Source organism: Plenodomus lingam (assembly GCF_022343315.1).
Source record: "Plenodomus lingam strain CAN1 chromosome Unknown contig_8, whole genome shotgun sequence".
Lineage (NCBI taxonomy): Eukaryota > Fungi > Ascomycota > Dothideomycetes > Pleosporales > Leptosphaeriaceae > Plenodomus > Plenodomus lingam.
The window spans coordinates 865,974-881,244 of NW_027093972.1; the positions used below are offsets into that span (position 1 = coordinate 865,974).

Consider the following 15,271-nt stretch of genomic DNA (forward strand, 5'->3'; position numbering starts at 1 on the left):
TCCATCCGGACGTCAACATCAACATCAAAGTCCACGTTAGAGTCCAGGGCGTGCAACGCTTTCAGATACGTTGTACAAGGCCAGAATGTCTACAATCGCTTCACCTCGAGCCAGCGTCTCTGCGCGCAGCCCCTCGTCTACCCGTACTTCCATCGACAGCACCGCGAGACCTCAACCCAATCCCCGCCGCAACCGTACGGCACTTCGCGAGTTCTATGGGATCAAGAATGCGTCCAAGGAAGGAGATAGCAAAATATCAGAAGAGTCGTCAAGGACTGGGCTTGGCCCTGAAGAAGACGAGACTCTTACCGAATTGGACAAATCAGACTTCAACGCTGAAGCATACGTAGACAGTCTGCTAGCTAAGGAAGGCCTAAAGGGCGTACTGAAGGTCGAAGCAGATCTGGTATCACGTGTGTTGCACTATCATTTACTGAATGTGACCACTGGAGGGCTGACGTCAAAGCAGAAATAAGAAATCTCGACAGCGACCGCAAATCCCTTGTCTATGATAATTACTCGAAACTGCTCGCAGCCACCAGTACTATACGACGTATGCGCGGTAACATGGATCCCCTAGCCCCGACTACACATACGCTTGGACCTGCTATATCCCATATCGCTGAGACTGCTTCCTTGCTATCGTCTTCCCGATTGAGCATACCACCGAGACCCAGTGGATTGGGCATCGATATACGGGTCGATGGGGATTCCACAGAGTCGCAGGCAGCAGAGAAGAAGAGGAAAGAGCAGGCAACTGTTAGATGGGTGCTGAACACACCAAGGCGGCTGCGTGAGATGCTCGACCAGGGCCAAGATGAGGAGGCAGAAAAAGACTGGGAAGAAATCAGCCGCATTCTGGATAAGTGGAAAGGTGTTGTTGGGGTGAAGGAACTGAGGGAAGAGTGCGAAAGCATCATGAAAGAAGAGGACGACTCTGATTGAGGACATTGCAGTCACTGCAAAAGACATGGCACTGATGGTGGGAGGTGTTGCAAGAGCCTGCACGATACTATGGAGGCTCTGATGACCGAAGTGTTGTTGCAGGTCGGTGAATGGAGTTCCCTGAAGGAACTCGACATTTCAAATCGGCTGCACCGCCCCACGATGACTCTTCGCAGAGCATATGTCGTGTGAAGAGACGAACTCGATGTCTCGCACACATTCCAGATGCCAGCCAGACAGACACGTGAACTGTGCATAATGTGCGCATGTCACTTTTGATGCACGAAGCAGCGCGCATGTCCATATCCTGGCCATCTGACGTATCCAACCGGAGGGAGATATTGCCTGAATCGCTACGTCCTCCGGACCGGAGCAGGGTCAAATGATGCGAATCATCTCAATCGAAGCCACTAAATCGAAACCGACCTTGCGGCCATGTATCTCTCTCTAAGCGCCTATGATGGCATCATGTACACCCTCCTTGATCTATGCCCTCTATGAACAAACGAAAAACCCGGTCGCTCAGACCTATTGCACGCTGGTATCAATTCCCCAACGCCCCCATGCCCAAATCTCCCAAGATCGACAAGAATACCGCTACCATCCTCTCCGCGCCCTCTACGCAGCACACCTCTCCCCTTCGCGCTTCCCCTCCCTCCCCTCCCCAACCCCAACCATGCTCTGCCTCTCCACCACCTCCAGCTCCACTGCTCCAACCCCCCTATGCTCATCCTCCTCCATAGCCGCAGCCCGCTGATTCAAGAGACTCAAATACGTCTGCCAGCCAATCGCAATCACACCGCCAAAAATGCTCCGGTACTGGATCGGGATATAGGTGAAGCTAAACGCCGTCACAATCGGCCACAGTTTGCAGCTGTTGATCCAGCTCGTGGGCACCGTGTTCTTGATGCGCTCACCGCATTCGGAGAGCGTCGCACCGCTGAGCAGGGATTGCATGCCGAAGAAGTAGGAGTTGAAGAGCGGGGTGAAGAGGGCTTGGTTGACGACGACCTGGGGCGGTTGGTTAGGTCTGATGGTTCGTTGGACGGCAAGAGGGAGAACAAACCTTGGTGGTCAGACTAAGTGCCTTGGACCCATAATTGAAGTTATTCCCCAACCACAAGAACCATTTATAACTCGGAATCGAACTCAATCCCCCAATCACTATCGCCCGTCCCGTCCGTCCCCAATCCCGCTTCTCACTCCATTGCTGCACCCACCCCTTTTCCACATCCTCGTCCTCGACTCCTTTGGCATCCTCGCCTTCTTCCTCCACAACAACAACATCCCCTTCCCCCCCAGCAATCCCCTGCGCCACCAAATCCCCAATGAAATATATCACCAACGACGACACAAATTGCGTCAAATATGGTTTCCGCTGCTGAACGCGGCCGTACGCCCGGAATGGCTGGTAGATTGGTTCGAGCCAGAGCCAGCTGGGGCCTGGGATTGTGGTTGTGGGACTGCTTGGTTTGCGCGCGGGATGGGTGGTGTGGGTTCTGTGGTGGTGGGGGGTGTGGGTGTGGGTGTGGGTTTGGGCGCGTGGTCCTGCTTGTATTCGTACTCGTGCTTGTGGGTGTGAGAAACCGCAGGTTTGGCTATACCCGCTTGATCTGCTGGCGTAGCGCGCGCGCACATGGCCGAAAGAAGGCAGAGCAGCGCCAGAGTGACTCAAGCGCGCATGCGCCGCGGCGCAAGACGAGCGGATCATGGTGGTGTGTGGGCGACTGGGCGCATGAGGCGGGATCTGGAATCAGGGGCGGGAGATTGTGTGCAGTGGCTGGGTGATTTTGAAGGGAGGAGGGTGACCGTGGGCGTATGTCAGCGTATAGGTAAGCTGCGTGTACGGGTTCAGTAGGGGTGAAAGGAGGACGTGAGAGTGTGTTCCGGGACTGAATTAAGGGTTCCGGCCGGAACTACGAGGGCCGCGGTAAAAGAACGGGGCGGTCCAGGGTCCCGATGACGCCAGTGCGGTTTCGGCTCTTTTTTGGTGCCGGAAGAGAGGGGGCTAGGGTGTTTGGGGGTTAGGGTTCAGCCTTGTGGGGCAAGGGGTTTGGGATGGAATGCGATCGGATCGGGGTGCTTTGGTCTCGGTTGATGGGGGTTTTCTGTTCAAGGGGGTTGTCCTCTTCCTTCTGTTCTGTGGGGAGGTGAAGTTGCTCTGAGATATATGGGTCATGTCTGACAGACGCGAGGCGTCTTATACCAGCTCGGGCCAGTTCTGGATGCGTGAGGTGAGGTGAGTTGGTCAAGTAAGCCCCACTCGCACGGTCCAGCCACGTAAACAGTGCTATTTGGCTTTGCAGTTTGCTCACGTTGTGACACGTCTTGCTGGTAGACGATCATGCTTAGTGGTGTTATTGAATGCGTCTTTGGCGATTGCATCTGGTGTCTTCTTCCTTGGGTCTGTCTTAATCAGGTAGCCTTGGACAAAAGATGATGGCCGTGAAAACCGAATCCAATCCGGTATGATATTAAGTTATAAATACACACACACATATATACTAAGAAGCGAACAAGACAGCCAAGAGGACTACGACTTGGTAACCAAGCAAGCCCACTGTATACTACAACTTAGTCCCGAACCAACAATTCACTTTTTGTTTCTCCTTCAATCCATTTCCAATCAAACGCCATCTAACCTTTCCTCTTTCTTCCTCCTGCATGAGTCCAAGCCCCTCCAAGGGCAAAGCCTTCATCGGAAACGAGTCGAGTCAAACATCTACAAGCACTGCGAGTAGTATGCGTTCTGAACGGTACACTTGCTACCCGCCGCACATGCCTTGGCGCCAGTGTAGCCCTGACCACCGCACTGAGCGTACATTTGAGCGACGGCACCAGTGGCAGGTGTAGCAGCAGGCTTAGCAACAGTGGCAAGAGTAGTCTTCTTGGGCGGGGCAGTGGCAGCAGGCTTAAGAGGCGCAGGAGCCTTCGTGGTGACCGGAGCAGGAGCAGGAGCAGGAGCAGGAGCAGCACCACCACCACTGCCACCGTTCCAAACCTTGGGTCCAGGAATAGGATAACTAGAAACCCTGCCCGAGTAAATATCAAACAAGATACCAGCATCATTAGCCCTGTACGCCCCCGGAATAACCACACCAGCCGGCAGCGCAACAGACCCGGAACCCGTAACCTTGACATGCACACACTCCATGTAGAACTGCGCGCCCTTGTCGCGGTTCCCCTCGTGCAGCGCGATAATCTCCGGACGCAGAATGTAGTCGCCGGCGGCCAGCTTGGGCAGCTTGACCTTGTGCTGACCTGGCTTGCCCGTGTAGCTTCCGGCAATCAGTTTGTCGACGGCCCAGGACTTGCCGTCGTAGCCGTCTTCGGCGAGTTTGGTCCAGGAGAGGGAGGGGCTGGATTTGGAGATGTAGACCATGATGGGGCCCTTGTGTGAGGGGTCGATGATGTCGTCGCTGGGGGAGTTGTTGTTGTGGTGCCATTGGAACTGGGGGCGGGGGGAGGTTAGTGGGTTGGTCTTGTGGGGGGGTGGGATGGGACGTACTGTGATTTCGTCTCCGCCAGCGACGGTGACTGAGGTGGTGGCTTTTGTGCCGGCTACGTTGCACGTCATGTCCTTGGAGGTGACGTCGACGAGGGGGTTGTTGTTGGGGGGAGAGTCGATGTAGCCGCCTGCTTTGTTTCCAAGGCCTTGGTCTTTTCCGTTGACGAGGATGTTGTATACGGTAGTGTGAGCAGCGACGAGCTGGGAGCCGCCAGCAGCAGCGAGGGCGAGGAGGGAAGATGTCTTCATTTTGAATGGACTGGAAGGACGAAGGATCTGCTTTGTTGGAAAAGAGTGACTTGTGAAGTGGACGACAGAAAATAAAGGACTTGAGGAGCTGGGTACAGAAGAAGAGCAAGTGAAGAACGAGTGTAGTGAGCGTCAAGCGTGCCTTTCCATCCAAGGGCACCTTTCACCCTCTTATACTCCTCTCGTTTACCACATACAGGAACAAACCTCTTCCATCTCGCTTGACGACCTCAGTCCAGTCCAGTCCAGTCTCATCCAGTCCAGTCCAGTGCCCTGACTTAACACCGCCACTACCATTACACGAGCACACCTCCTTCCCTCCAACAAAGCCTAGTCCTCACAACCCCCCACCATCAAACCCCTTAGCCCACGGCCTTCCCGTTGAATCCAGATTGGCGTGAAAGAGACCCAGCGCAAGGCCCAACGGTCCCAACCCATTCCACCACGACCAAAGGCTTCCCAATCTAACATGCCAAAAAAAAATCCTGCCAGAAACCCTGTTGCAGATCAGATCCAGGTGCGCCGTCTTGGGGGTGCGAGTCGTTGGCACGAGAAAGCGTGAAACAAAATGGGGTGCGGGTAAGGGGTAGATCTCGTCATTTTTGACCGTATGTAGTGTATGCATTCACGCGAGACACCCCGTTGAGGTAAGTCGGTAAGTCAGTCATGTCCCAAGATTCAAGTACGCCTCGGCATCATCGCTTGTATCCCCACAAGCATGTCGTGTTCCCGAGGAGGCGGAGAAGAAGAAAGATGATCTTTCTTTGTAGCACAGAAACATGGAAACAAGCTCCTGTCTTTCCACGAGTGGTAGTTGACAACAGCATCAGCCTTGTGTTTGAGCCCTGCAGAACAAGTCCCACAAGACTACTATATTTTCTACATTCTGGTAGCACCAAAAATTACATGTTCGTAGAATTGGAATCAGACAAAGTCCACGTACAATCTGTTGGCTGCTGAGCATTGGTTCGTGTCGGAATCCATTCGTTGTGTGGAAGCGCGTAGGTAGGGTAGGCGGGAGGTGGAAATTTGGGGGGACGGGTGGAGACGGCAAGCAAAACCAATGTCCGTCCGCCTTTTTGCACTCTACTTTGACGGATGGCATGGCCATGCAGCTACACTTGCAATAGAAGGTAAGACGCAGAGTGCTAAACAGATGAATTAGAAACAAGCTGTGCTGCCACGACGATGATGCAGACATTTGGAAATACCTTCTTGTTGTCAACGTTGGTGGGAGAGAAGTGACTCCGAACCAGGTACCGGTACCGGTAACTACCGGTGCATGGGCCGTCTTTTGGCACAGGGGTCGCGGTTCGCTTCGCAGAACTTGGTCAGCCAGACAGGCGATACCGGTAGAGTACCGGTATCCTTCCCTTCCCGTTGTCTTTCTACGTGCAAACCCGGCACGGCGGACATGAATCGAACAACTGGGATTCGATGCACCTTCATGCTGCAACTGGTTCTCGGTCTCTAAAACGGACACGGGACATTGGTTTCACCCCTGTCTAAGCCTATCAAAAATGCTTGACCGACAATCCATCTGGCACATGGTGACTCTTGCCTTGAAACCACTACCGCTTACACTGACCTCTAGTTTACTCGTGTAGATATTGCTGGTGCTACCTGGTGGTGGCATGTCATATGACCATGGGTTTAGCGTCGGGCGACTTGGGCTTTACTCTAAGTGGTTAGAATATCCCTGTAGGTTCAAGTCCACGTTATAGCGGCAAATTTTTATAGTTATATAAACTAGCCTATAGTTAAGTATAAATTAGAGTAATTTAAGCAAGTAAACGCAGTTTTTATTACTATCTTTTTTAAATATATTCTAAACCTATTCTTAATAATATATAGGCGTTCCTAAATACTATACTAGAGTTTAGTATAGTAGTACTAGATAATATATCTAAACTAGATAGTAATATTAGAGATAAATTTAGGTAACTATATAAAGTGCTAGAGGAGGATAGTAGTAGTAGTGTTAAGGAAGTAAGTAAAAGTAAATAGAATAAGTTTAGAATAGGTTAGTAATATGTTATAGGGGTATAATATATACCTTACTTATAGTAATAGTTAAGGACTACTACTTATACTAGTAATTATTAAGTATATAGCTATTCTCCTAGTATACCCTTAATTATATAGCTAAGGGTATAGGTATATAATACTAGTTTAGCAATATAAAGATAGCTCTTACCTAATAAGAGAAGAGGTGCTTATATAGGCTATATAGGTAACACGTTAAGAATATATTCTTAAATTATTCTAATTCTAGTAGGTATAATACTCCTACTAGTCTATCTATCTTAATAGGCCTATAACTTTACTATTCTTTAATAGCTAGCTAGCAAGCTAGTATAAATACTAATACTCTAGGGTAAAAGCGTGTAAGTATCTTAAGAATATATTATAAATATATTCTTATTATATTATTAATAATATATTATATAATTAGATCTAAACCTTAAAAAGTATAGTACTTAAGAAAATTCTATAAAGAGAACTATAAATAAGAAGCTATTATTATAGCCTTATTAAGCGCTTCTCTTTAAGGATTTATAAGGACTACTAGGTGTCTTATTATCCTATAATAAGGACTATAGTAAATTAGGTAGGGAGGGAAACTTAAATATATTTAAAACATATTAATAATAAGTTAGTAAATTATAGAATAGGCTTAACTATATATTAGCTATTAGAACTATAGCCTAATATCTACTACTAGGAAAAAATATTATTTTAGTTAGGTACTACTAGAGGTAGACTCTATATATCTATAAGGTCTTCTAACTAGGGAGATATTAAATCTTTCTAGTAGTCCTGCTTTATATTCTATAGTTAAGCTATAGTTAAGCTAGATAAAGAAGTGTAGTAGGTATATTATAACCTATTCCTAACACGTTCCTAATATATTCTAGGCGTTAATTATCTATAAGGGTAAGGATCTCTATTTAAAATCCTATATAAAGTTACCTTCTAAGTAATTATACTAATAAATATAGTAGTAATACCTTTTTTTACTATTATTTCTTTTAGTATATATATATATATACCTCCTCCTCCCTTAATACTATCTAATAGTAATATTAAGGAAGTAGTAAAGGTATTATAGCCTATACTTATTCTATAGCTTATATAATATAAGTTATTTATAACCTATTATAAATATATTCCTAACTTATTATAGCCTAGTTCCTAAACTTAACCTAGCTCTAAACCTATCTCTAACTTAAAGGTTTCTATTCTATTAAAGAAATATATATTAGCTTTATAAATAAAGATAAAATCTTACGTATTATAAAGCGTAAAAAGCTTTTATAGTTCCTATTTAAGAGTAGCCTTAGAGGAGTATACTATAAGTAGAGGATAAAGTATTAGGATCCTAAAACTATATATAGTGTAAGAGAATAGGTTTAGAACACGTTACTAATATATTACTATAGGCGTATATATAGTAAATCTTTATATTAAGCTTAGGTAACTTAATTATTTACCTTTTTAAAGAGCAGGTATTAATTCTATTAGATTAAGATATATTCTAGATAGATATATTATATAAGAGGTTATATAGAGTATAGGTAGAGATTCTAATAGTAATCTTCTACCTATAGGAAAAGAAGCGTACGTATTAAGAATAGGTTTATAATATATTTCTAATATATTATAGTTATTACACTTAGCTAAATTATTATAGATAAGGATATAACTAAGATATATTAAGTTACTATTATTAACTTCTTTTAGAAGTGTAAAGCACTTATAAAAAGATAAGTATTATAGAGGTATATTTACTTATAGGGATTCTATAGGACTACTATTAATATATATAATAAGTAGATAATAGGCAAGTTTTATAGCGCACTATAACCTATTTATAACGTGTTTCTAACTTGTTTCTAGGACTTAGGCGCTATCTTTAGTTAATTAATCCCTATAAGCGTAACTAGCGCTAGCAACTTTAATCTTATATAAGATTTTATTAAGTATATCTATAAAGAAGTATTTATAAAGTATATAAAAGAGAGCTAGATAATACTACCTCTTTACGTCTAAGTAAATTACTATAGGTATTAATAGTAGAGGAATACTTTTAGCTTGCTAACCTCCTCTTATATAAGTAAATATATTCTAAACCTATTCTAAACATGTTCCTAACTTGTTCTTATATAATTAGAACACAAACCCTCTAAAGATACCTAAAACTAGGCAATCTATAAGAAAAACCTAGTAATTACTACTAGGATTATATAATACTATAGTAAAATATTAAAAGAGGTATAGGAAAAACTAGAATCTTATTTAAATATAGCTAAGCAGGTAGGCTAGAAAGGATATAAAACTAGTAAGCATGTAAGTATTTATAAGGCTACTTAGAAGTAAGTTTATAACCTATTCTTAACCTATTAGAATTATATAAGTAATATTATATAGTGTATACTAGATAGATTTATAGGATATAAAAGAGTTTAAAGCCTAGAGTAAGTTTAGAATATACTATAACTATAGAACTCCTAATAGGCTTAAGCAAAGGTACCTTAAAAAGCTTTAAAGGGGAGAAAGTAAGTCTTACGCTAGCGTTATATATATTTACTAATTAAAACATGTTTAGAATATATTTAGAACGCGTCCTATAATAATAATAATACTCTAGATAATAATAAAGTAAGTCTTACTATATCTAACTTAACTAGATATATCTTAGTCCTAATAAGAAATAAAAGAGCACGCTTAAAAGCCTAAAGCTAAAGGGTAAGTAGTAGAGTAGTATTAGAAAGAAGTTTACTAGCCCCTTTTCTATCTTCTCTACTACTAGGCTCTTCTCCTCTACTAATAGTAACCTAAAGGTATACTTTATAAAACACGTTTATAACATGTTCCTAACTTATTATTAGTCTATAACTATAAACTTTATAATAAAAGGCTCTTCTTAGTAATTAGGCTCTAAAGAAGAGAAAAGAAAAGCTAGAGGTAGATAAGAAAGAACTTATATAGAAAAAGGCACTATTTAAATTATAAAAGGTATAGTTTAAACTTAAGAAAGAGATAGCTACTTTTTATATAAGGTAGGGTTAGTCTATAAATATAGTAACTAGTTTCTAACTAGTTCTTAATATATTCTAGTCTATTATATAAGTATATATAAGTAGATAAATATATATTCTTTCTTCTTCTCTTTCTTCTTCTTTCTTCTTATACTCTATAAGAACTTTTTATATTTAAGAGTTTAATACTATTTTACTATCTATCTTTCTTAATATTATTAAATATAACTAATTAATATAGTCTATAAAGATCTTTTAAAGTTAGTATATAATAGAACGCGTTAGGAATATGTTATAAACTTGTTCTAATACTAAGTAGGATTTATACTAGCAATATATTAAGCTTAAGTTACTTCTATCTAATACTAGGGTATTCTCTCCTATAATATCCTACCTAAATAATAGGTGTATAGTATTTCCTAGCAAGCTTTTCTACTAGGCTATTTAGGCTAGATTAGGGGTATAGGAACTTTATAGAGTATATATATATATAAGTTAGAACATGTTTATAATATATTAATAACTATTTTAGTGTTACTTCTTTAATAGAGGTAATCTTATCTACTACCTTAAGAGGTATTATCCTAAGGTTTAAATAGCCCTAGTAAACTATAGCAGAATTATAATATAAGGTATTATAGAAGTAAGGATCTTCTATAGGAGCTTAATAGTAAATACTTAAGAACGTGTTCTAAATATATTAATAATATATTCTCTACTAGTAGAGTAGACTACACTAAGTACCTTCTCTAAGGTTTAAGAACCCTTTAAGATAGCTAGTCTATAATAAGAAGTAGTAGCTAGAGTAGAGGCTAAAGAGGAAGTAAAGAGTAAAGAAGAGGAGCAAATAGTTGCTCCCCTTTACACTATAAATAATATTTAGTAAAAGTAGTAAAAAGGAGATATAAGTCTAGTCTCTTAAAATATATTTAGAATATATTAATAATATATTATAGCTAGACACCTATAAATACTAGATTCTTCTTTAATCTAAGGGACTACTAGAGCTTTATAATACCTATAAAAGTAAAAAGAAAAAGTTATATAGTATTAAAGGACCCTATAAAAGTAAATAGTACTTTACTTTTAGTAGATAGAAAAAAAAAAAGAAGAGTAGAGAGTTTATTTTAGTAATTACTACTACCCCTTTAGGTTATATACTATTATATATTATTTATTAGAACCTATTCTTAATATATTCTTAACGTGTTCCTACTTATTACTATTATTATCTCCCTCCCCCTCTCTAGTATCTTCTCTATCCTCCCTATCCTCCCTAGGCTCTATAAAAGTATACTACAAGTAGAACTAGGCAGTATTCTAGTAGGAATTAGTAAGGTCTATACTAGTATTAAAGTAATAGTCTTAAAATATATTAGGAATAGGTTAATAATATATTATAAATAACTTACTATAGCTAGGATAATTATAAGTATAGATAGTATAAGGAACCTAATAACCTTAAATCCTTAGTAGAGTAGATATAGTAATAAAGTTAAGCTATAACAAGTTAGTAACGTGTTTTTAATAGGTTCTTGCAGGCTATACCTTATTACTATTATAGCTAGTGTAAGTCTTCTTCTAAATTATATTTAGGAGGGTATTAGTATTTATAGGGGGGCCTATAGTAGCTACTAGCTAGGCTTAGAGAACTTCTATAAAATATATTAGTAATAAGTTTTAAATATATTCTAAATAACTTATAGTAAAGAGTATTCTAATAATTATATATAACCTTTATATAGAAGTCTATATATATTAGTATAATAAGTTAAGAATAGGTTAATAATATATTTACTCTTTACCTTATAGACCTCTATTATAGAGGGCTAGCTAGTCTTCTTAACCCTACTAACCTTATAGTAGGCTATATTAAGCCTATAATCTTTTTTAGCATAGGTATATAGAGTGCCCCTAGTACCTAGAATAGCCTAAGAATATTAGAACCTATTTAGAATATATTTAGAACCTATTCTTACTCTATATAAGGTGCCCTTATTATTAATCTTAGTATAGTAGTAGCGCTCTCTACTCTCTATCTTAACTACCTTATTAGGGCTAACTATAGGCTATACCCTAATATTATCTAGGACGTAGCTAAGGGTAAGGTACTATTAATAGTACTTCTATAACCTATTAAGAATATATTCTAAACACGTTTTAATCTACTTATATAGGATATAAGAGATATATTAGTAATAGGTATAGTAGTAGTAGCTTATAGTATTACTAGTATAGAATATATTTAGAATAGGTTTAGAACGTGTTGCAAAATCTTATAGTATAATATTTAGTTAACCTTGCTTAGCTAGCTAGTAGAGCTTAGCACAGCCTAACCCTATGCTAAATACAAGTTCACGCAGCGCTAATTCCATGGTTATATAAACTGCGCCCTCTGCTACCTGTCTCGACTGTAGCCATTTGCTCGCTTGACCACCTGCCTGGCGAACTGTACGGTACCACTCACACCTAGCTATCAGCATCCAAGCCCATACCATACCACACATCTACCTCATCACCCTTGGTCTCCTCAACATCCCCCGCCTCTCCCGAGTTAACACTAGCTTTATCTTCCTCGGTCTGGCTTCCCTTGCGCTTCGTCAGCCGCTTGGCAACCTCGTTGGCCTCGACCAGCTTCACAAGTTTCCTCTTGGTTCCCTGACTCTTGGCCGCAATCTCTTTGCACACTTCCCACACCTTCTCGGTATTCGATCGTGCATCTTTGGTCAGTCCCTCAATAAAGCGCTCAGCCTCTTCGGCTATGATGCCCACGGTAGGTTGCATGCTGAAGCGATAAAAGTCGAAACCTCGGGCAGCAGGACATGGGGAAGAAGGTAGCAGGGAAGGTGGGTCGTTGAATACTTGCTTCAAGAGATATGCGTCCTCTGCCATTTCGTAGGGTGTCCGTCCCGTCGCATTCTCTCGGAACAGTAGTTCGGGGCGGCATTTGAGCATGACAGGTAACAGGCTGTCTGCCCCGGCTCGGACTACTGAGTGTACAGGTGTATCGCCCTCCGCATTGATAATGCTGAGATCCTCCCCTTTACTGAACTCGAGGAGGACACTCAAGAACTTCTCTCGTGCCTGGTTACCCTCCTGGTTGTACCGCGAGGGCTTCACATAAGTGTGAAGCCAGCGTGCAAGAGGGGTGGCGGCACCTGGTAATTCAGTAGTGCGCTCCTCAAAAAGACTTGGGATAAGACGAGGGTCTATCACATTCAAGAGCTCGCGAAGCCGAGTGATATCTTCGTCAGTCTCGTCGTTCTTGAACCCGGTGGTAAGGAGCGAATGGACAATGTTGTCCCGCGCGTTATTTCGACACGTCTGGTTGGCTCCAGCCTCAATGAGAATTTTGATCATCTTGACGCGATGTAATGAGAATGCCAGATGCAGGGGTGTCAGACCTGAAGATGAACGGCTTTCAATCGCCTCAGGTCGGGTCTTGCACAAGTATCGAAGGAGTTCCTCAGCGTCTGGAGTGGTTTTGTGCAGTATGACGCAATGAATCAGCAAATGTGCACGCAGGCCGAGCCAGTTGTTGATAGAAGCCTCGAGACCGCCAATGGCTTTGCCCAGGTTCTGAATGCGCACATCCTCTTGATGGACATTGGCGAATTCCCTGTAACAACGCGGTGCTGCATCACTCAAAAACCACTCCACACTCTCCAGGTTTGCAAGTCGTGCCGCATGAAGCAGTGGTGGATGATGATCTTGCTGCGTCTCACATTGCGTCTGACGTCCCGCATTCGCCCAGTCTGCACGCTTCTTGCCGTGAACGGACAGTCCCTGGTAGTTGTTCGGCTTCTTTACTACCTCAACGCCACTCTTTTTGACAAGATTATCAAGCGGCATACCCGCACCTGTTCGCCTGATAATGTGCTGTAGAAGGGAGATTCGTCCGAGGTCAATGGCATATCGGAAGTCTTTTTCATCAAATCGAAACACATTCGACTTGGTTTCATCGTCATCAACGACGCTGCTGGCTTTGCGAATTGTGTAGACTTCGCCCATGGTGATTAAGAAATCAAGAAGATCCTCATCATCCAGGTATATAGCCAATTGGAACAAGTTCCCGGGGATTTCCACCTCTGAGATGTGCTCATGCGCAGCTGCTTGCGGCACCTCATAAGTGATGCCTCTCACAGCATCTTTGAGGATCCTTCTAGGCGAGCGTCCTTCACGAGACTTTCGTGCATAGCGTCCAAACCTGCGTGTCCTAAAGCCTCCATAAGGGTCACTCAAAGGATTCGTTATCATGCTGTGAACATCGTTATCTTCCAGAAAGCGCGATACTGGACATGACCATGAGATGACCTCCAATGGAGTTATGGTACTCTTGACTTGGCCTTGCACAGCTCCGATGCCTTCAATGGTAAATCTGTCATCTAGAATCTCCGTATAGATCTGAAAGTCGTCCTCTGTACCGTCACAGGAGTCGTCGTCGCTCTCTTCCGCCGGAGGTCCTACTGTGTGTCTGACTTTACCAGTGTTCTCGGCTGGAGCATACTGTGCATGCGCGATTTCGAGACATGCTTTTGCAAGGTCATTGTGCTCACGGAGAACTGCGATGGAAAATGGAGAGAAGTTGCTGGAATCCCTGACGGCAATTCTCAGCGGGCTCTGGTGCTCGTTCTCGCCCCAGACCGACAACGTCATTTCTTTCACGGTAGGCAAATCTCCATCCCAACAAGCCTGGAAGAGCCGGATGTATGCTGCTCGTAATTCATCAGTCAAGTCAGGAACTTGGAAGGTGATGCTTGGTGTCCACGGCTCGGGCTGCGATCGCTCGTAGTGATGGTAGTGGTAGTGTGGCTCGTCCACCAATATAAGGTCCGGATACATTTCTTTGAATGTCTTCGCTCCTCGCTCGACTAGCTGCGCTTCCAGAGTTTCGAACTCTGCAAGTTGTGACTCAATCGCAGCCTTCTTCTCTGCCGTGCCTTTGGAAGAATTTTTGGACATCTCGGATTCTTCGTACTGCTTAAGGTTACGCTCATAGTTGGTCTTTGCTTCTTTCAGCTGCTCCGACGTTGACCAGAATACATAAGTTCCAGGAACTCGACCTCTGAGATACTCCTCATCTTCTTCGAGTGGCATAGGCTTGGTAACCCTTGGGAATCGATAATCTGTTGTTGTAATCTTATTCGTGGTAAGGAAATCAGATAGTTCTTTAACTCTCTTGCGGACCGCGTCTAAAAGGCTGTGCACGCCCCCGTTATGTGAATGCTTCTGATCCAGCGCCCCGTGGGCTTTCTGGGAGAGAGTATTGACGTCTGCACCCGCATCCAAGAGTTTTGGGATGACGGATGGCAGTTCGGCGTCAATGGCAGTAAAGACCGGCTGTTTGAAATTTTTACGAAAGTCTTTTTCGTTGTCTTCAGCAGATCCACTAAGATCCCATTTGCTCTTGAAAGAAGTCACGTAGGTGGAGTCTAAGAAATCGTTAGCCATGCCACTGGCCAGCCTCACAGACATCTCGATGATTTGGACTTACAGTCTATATTGGGACTCGCGCCAAGCTCCAGCA

At 42.8% G+C, this 15,271-nt stretch overlaps 4 protein-coding genes across 4 annotated transcripts; 1 reads left to right on the top strand and 3 right to left on the bottom strand.

Moving 5' to 3' along the window:
- Positions 1 to 85: 85 nt before the first annotated feature.
- IAQ61_010350 (uncharacterized protein) lies at positions 86 to 945 on the top strand (the record flags this gene model as incomplete). The annotated part of the gene is made up of 2 exons (XM_003841683.1): positions 86 to 413; positions 470 to 945. 2 exons carry the CDS (start codon positions 86 to 88, stop codon positions 943 to 945), a joined length of 804 nt encoding a protein of 267 aa, XP_003841731.1.
- A 618-nt stretch (positions 946 to 1,563) lies between these two features.
- On the bottom strand, positions 1,564 to 2,656 carry IAQ61_010351 (uncharacterized protein; the record flags this gene model as incomplete). The annotated part of the gene is made up of 2 exons (XM_003841684.2): positions 1,564 to 1,956; positions 2,012 to 2,656. The coding sequence occupies 2 exons, from the start codon at positions 2,654 to 2,656 to the stop codon at positions 1,564 to 1,566; spliced, it is 1,038 nt and encodes a 345-aa protein (XP_003841732.2).
- A 1,011-nt stretch (positions 2,657 to 3,667) lies between these two features.
- Positions 3,668 to 4,702, bottom strand: IAQ61_010352 (uncharacterized protein; the record flags this gene model as incomplete). Its single annotated transcript, XM_003841685.1, has 2 exons — positions 3,668 to 4,396; positions 4,454 to 4,702. 2 exons carry the CDS (start codon positions 4,700 to 4,702, stop codon positions 3,668 to 3,670), a joined length of 978 nt encoding a protein of 325 aa, XP_003841733.1.
- Positions 4,703 to 12,213: 7,511 nt separating this feature from the next.
- IAQ61_010353 (uncharacterized protein) lies at positions 12,214 to 15,219 on the bottom strand (the record flags this gene model as incomplete). Its single annotated transcript, XM_066098753.1, has 1 exon — positions 12,214 to 15,219. One exon carries the CDS (start codon positions 15,217 to 15,219, stop codon positions 12,214 to 12,216), a length of 3,006 nt encoding a protein of 1,001 aa, XP_065951298.1.
- Between the last annotated feature and the right edge of the window lie 52 nt (positions 15,220 to 15,271).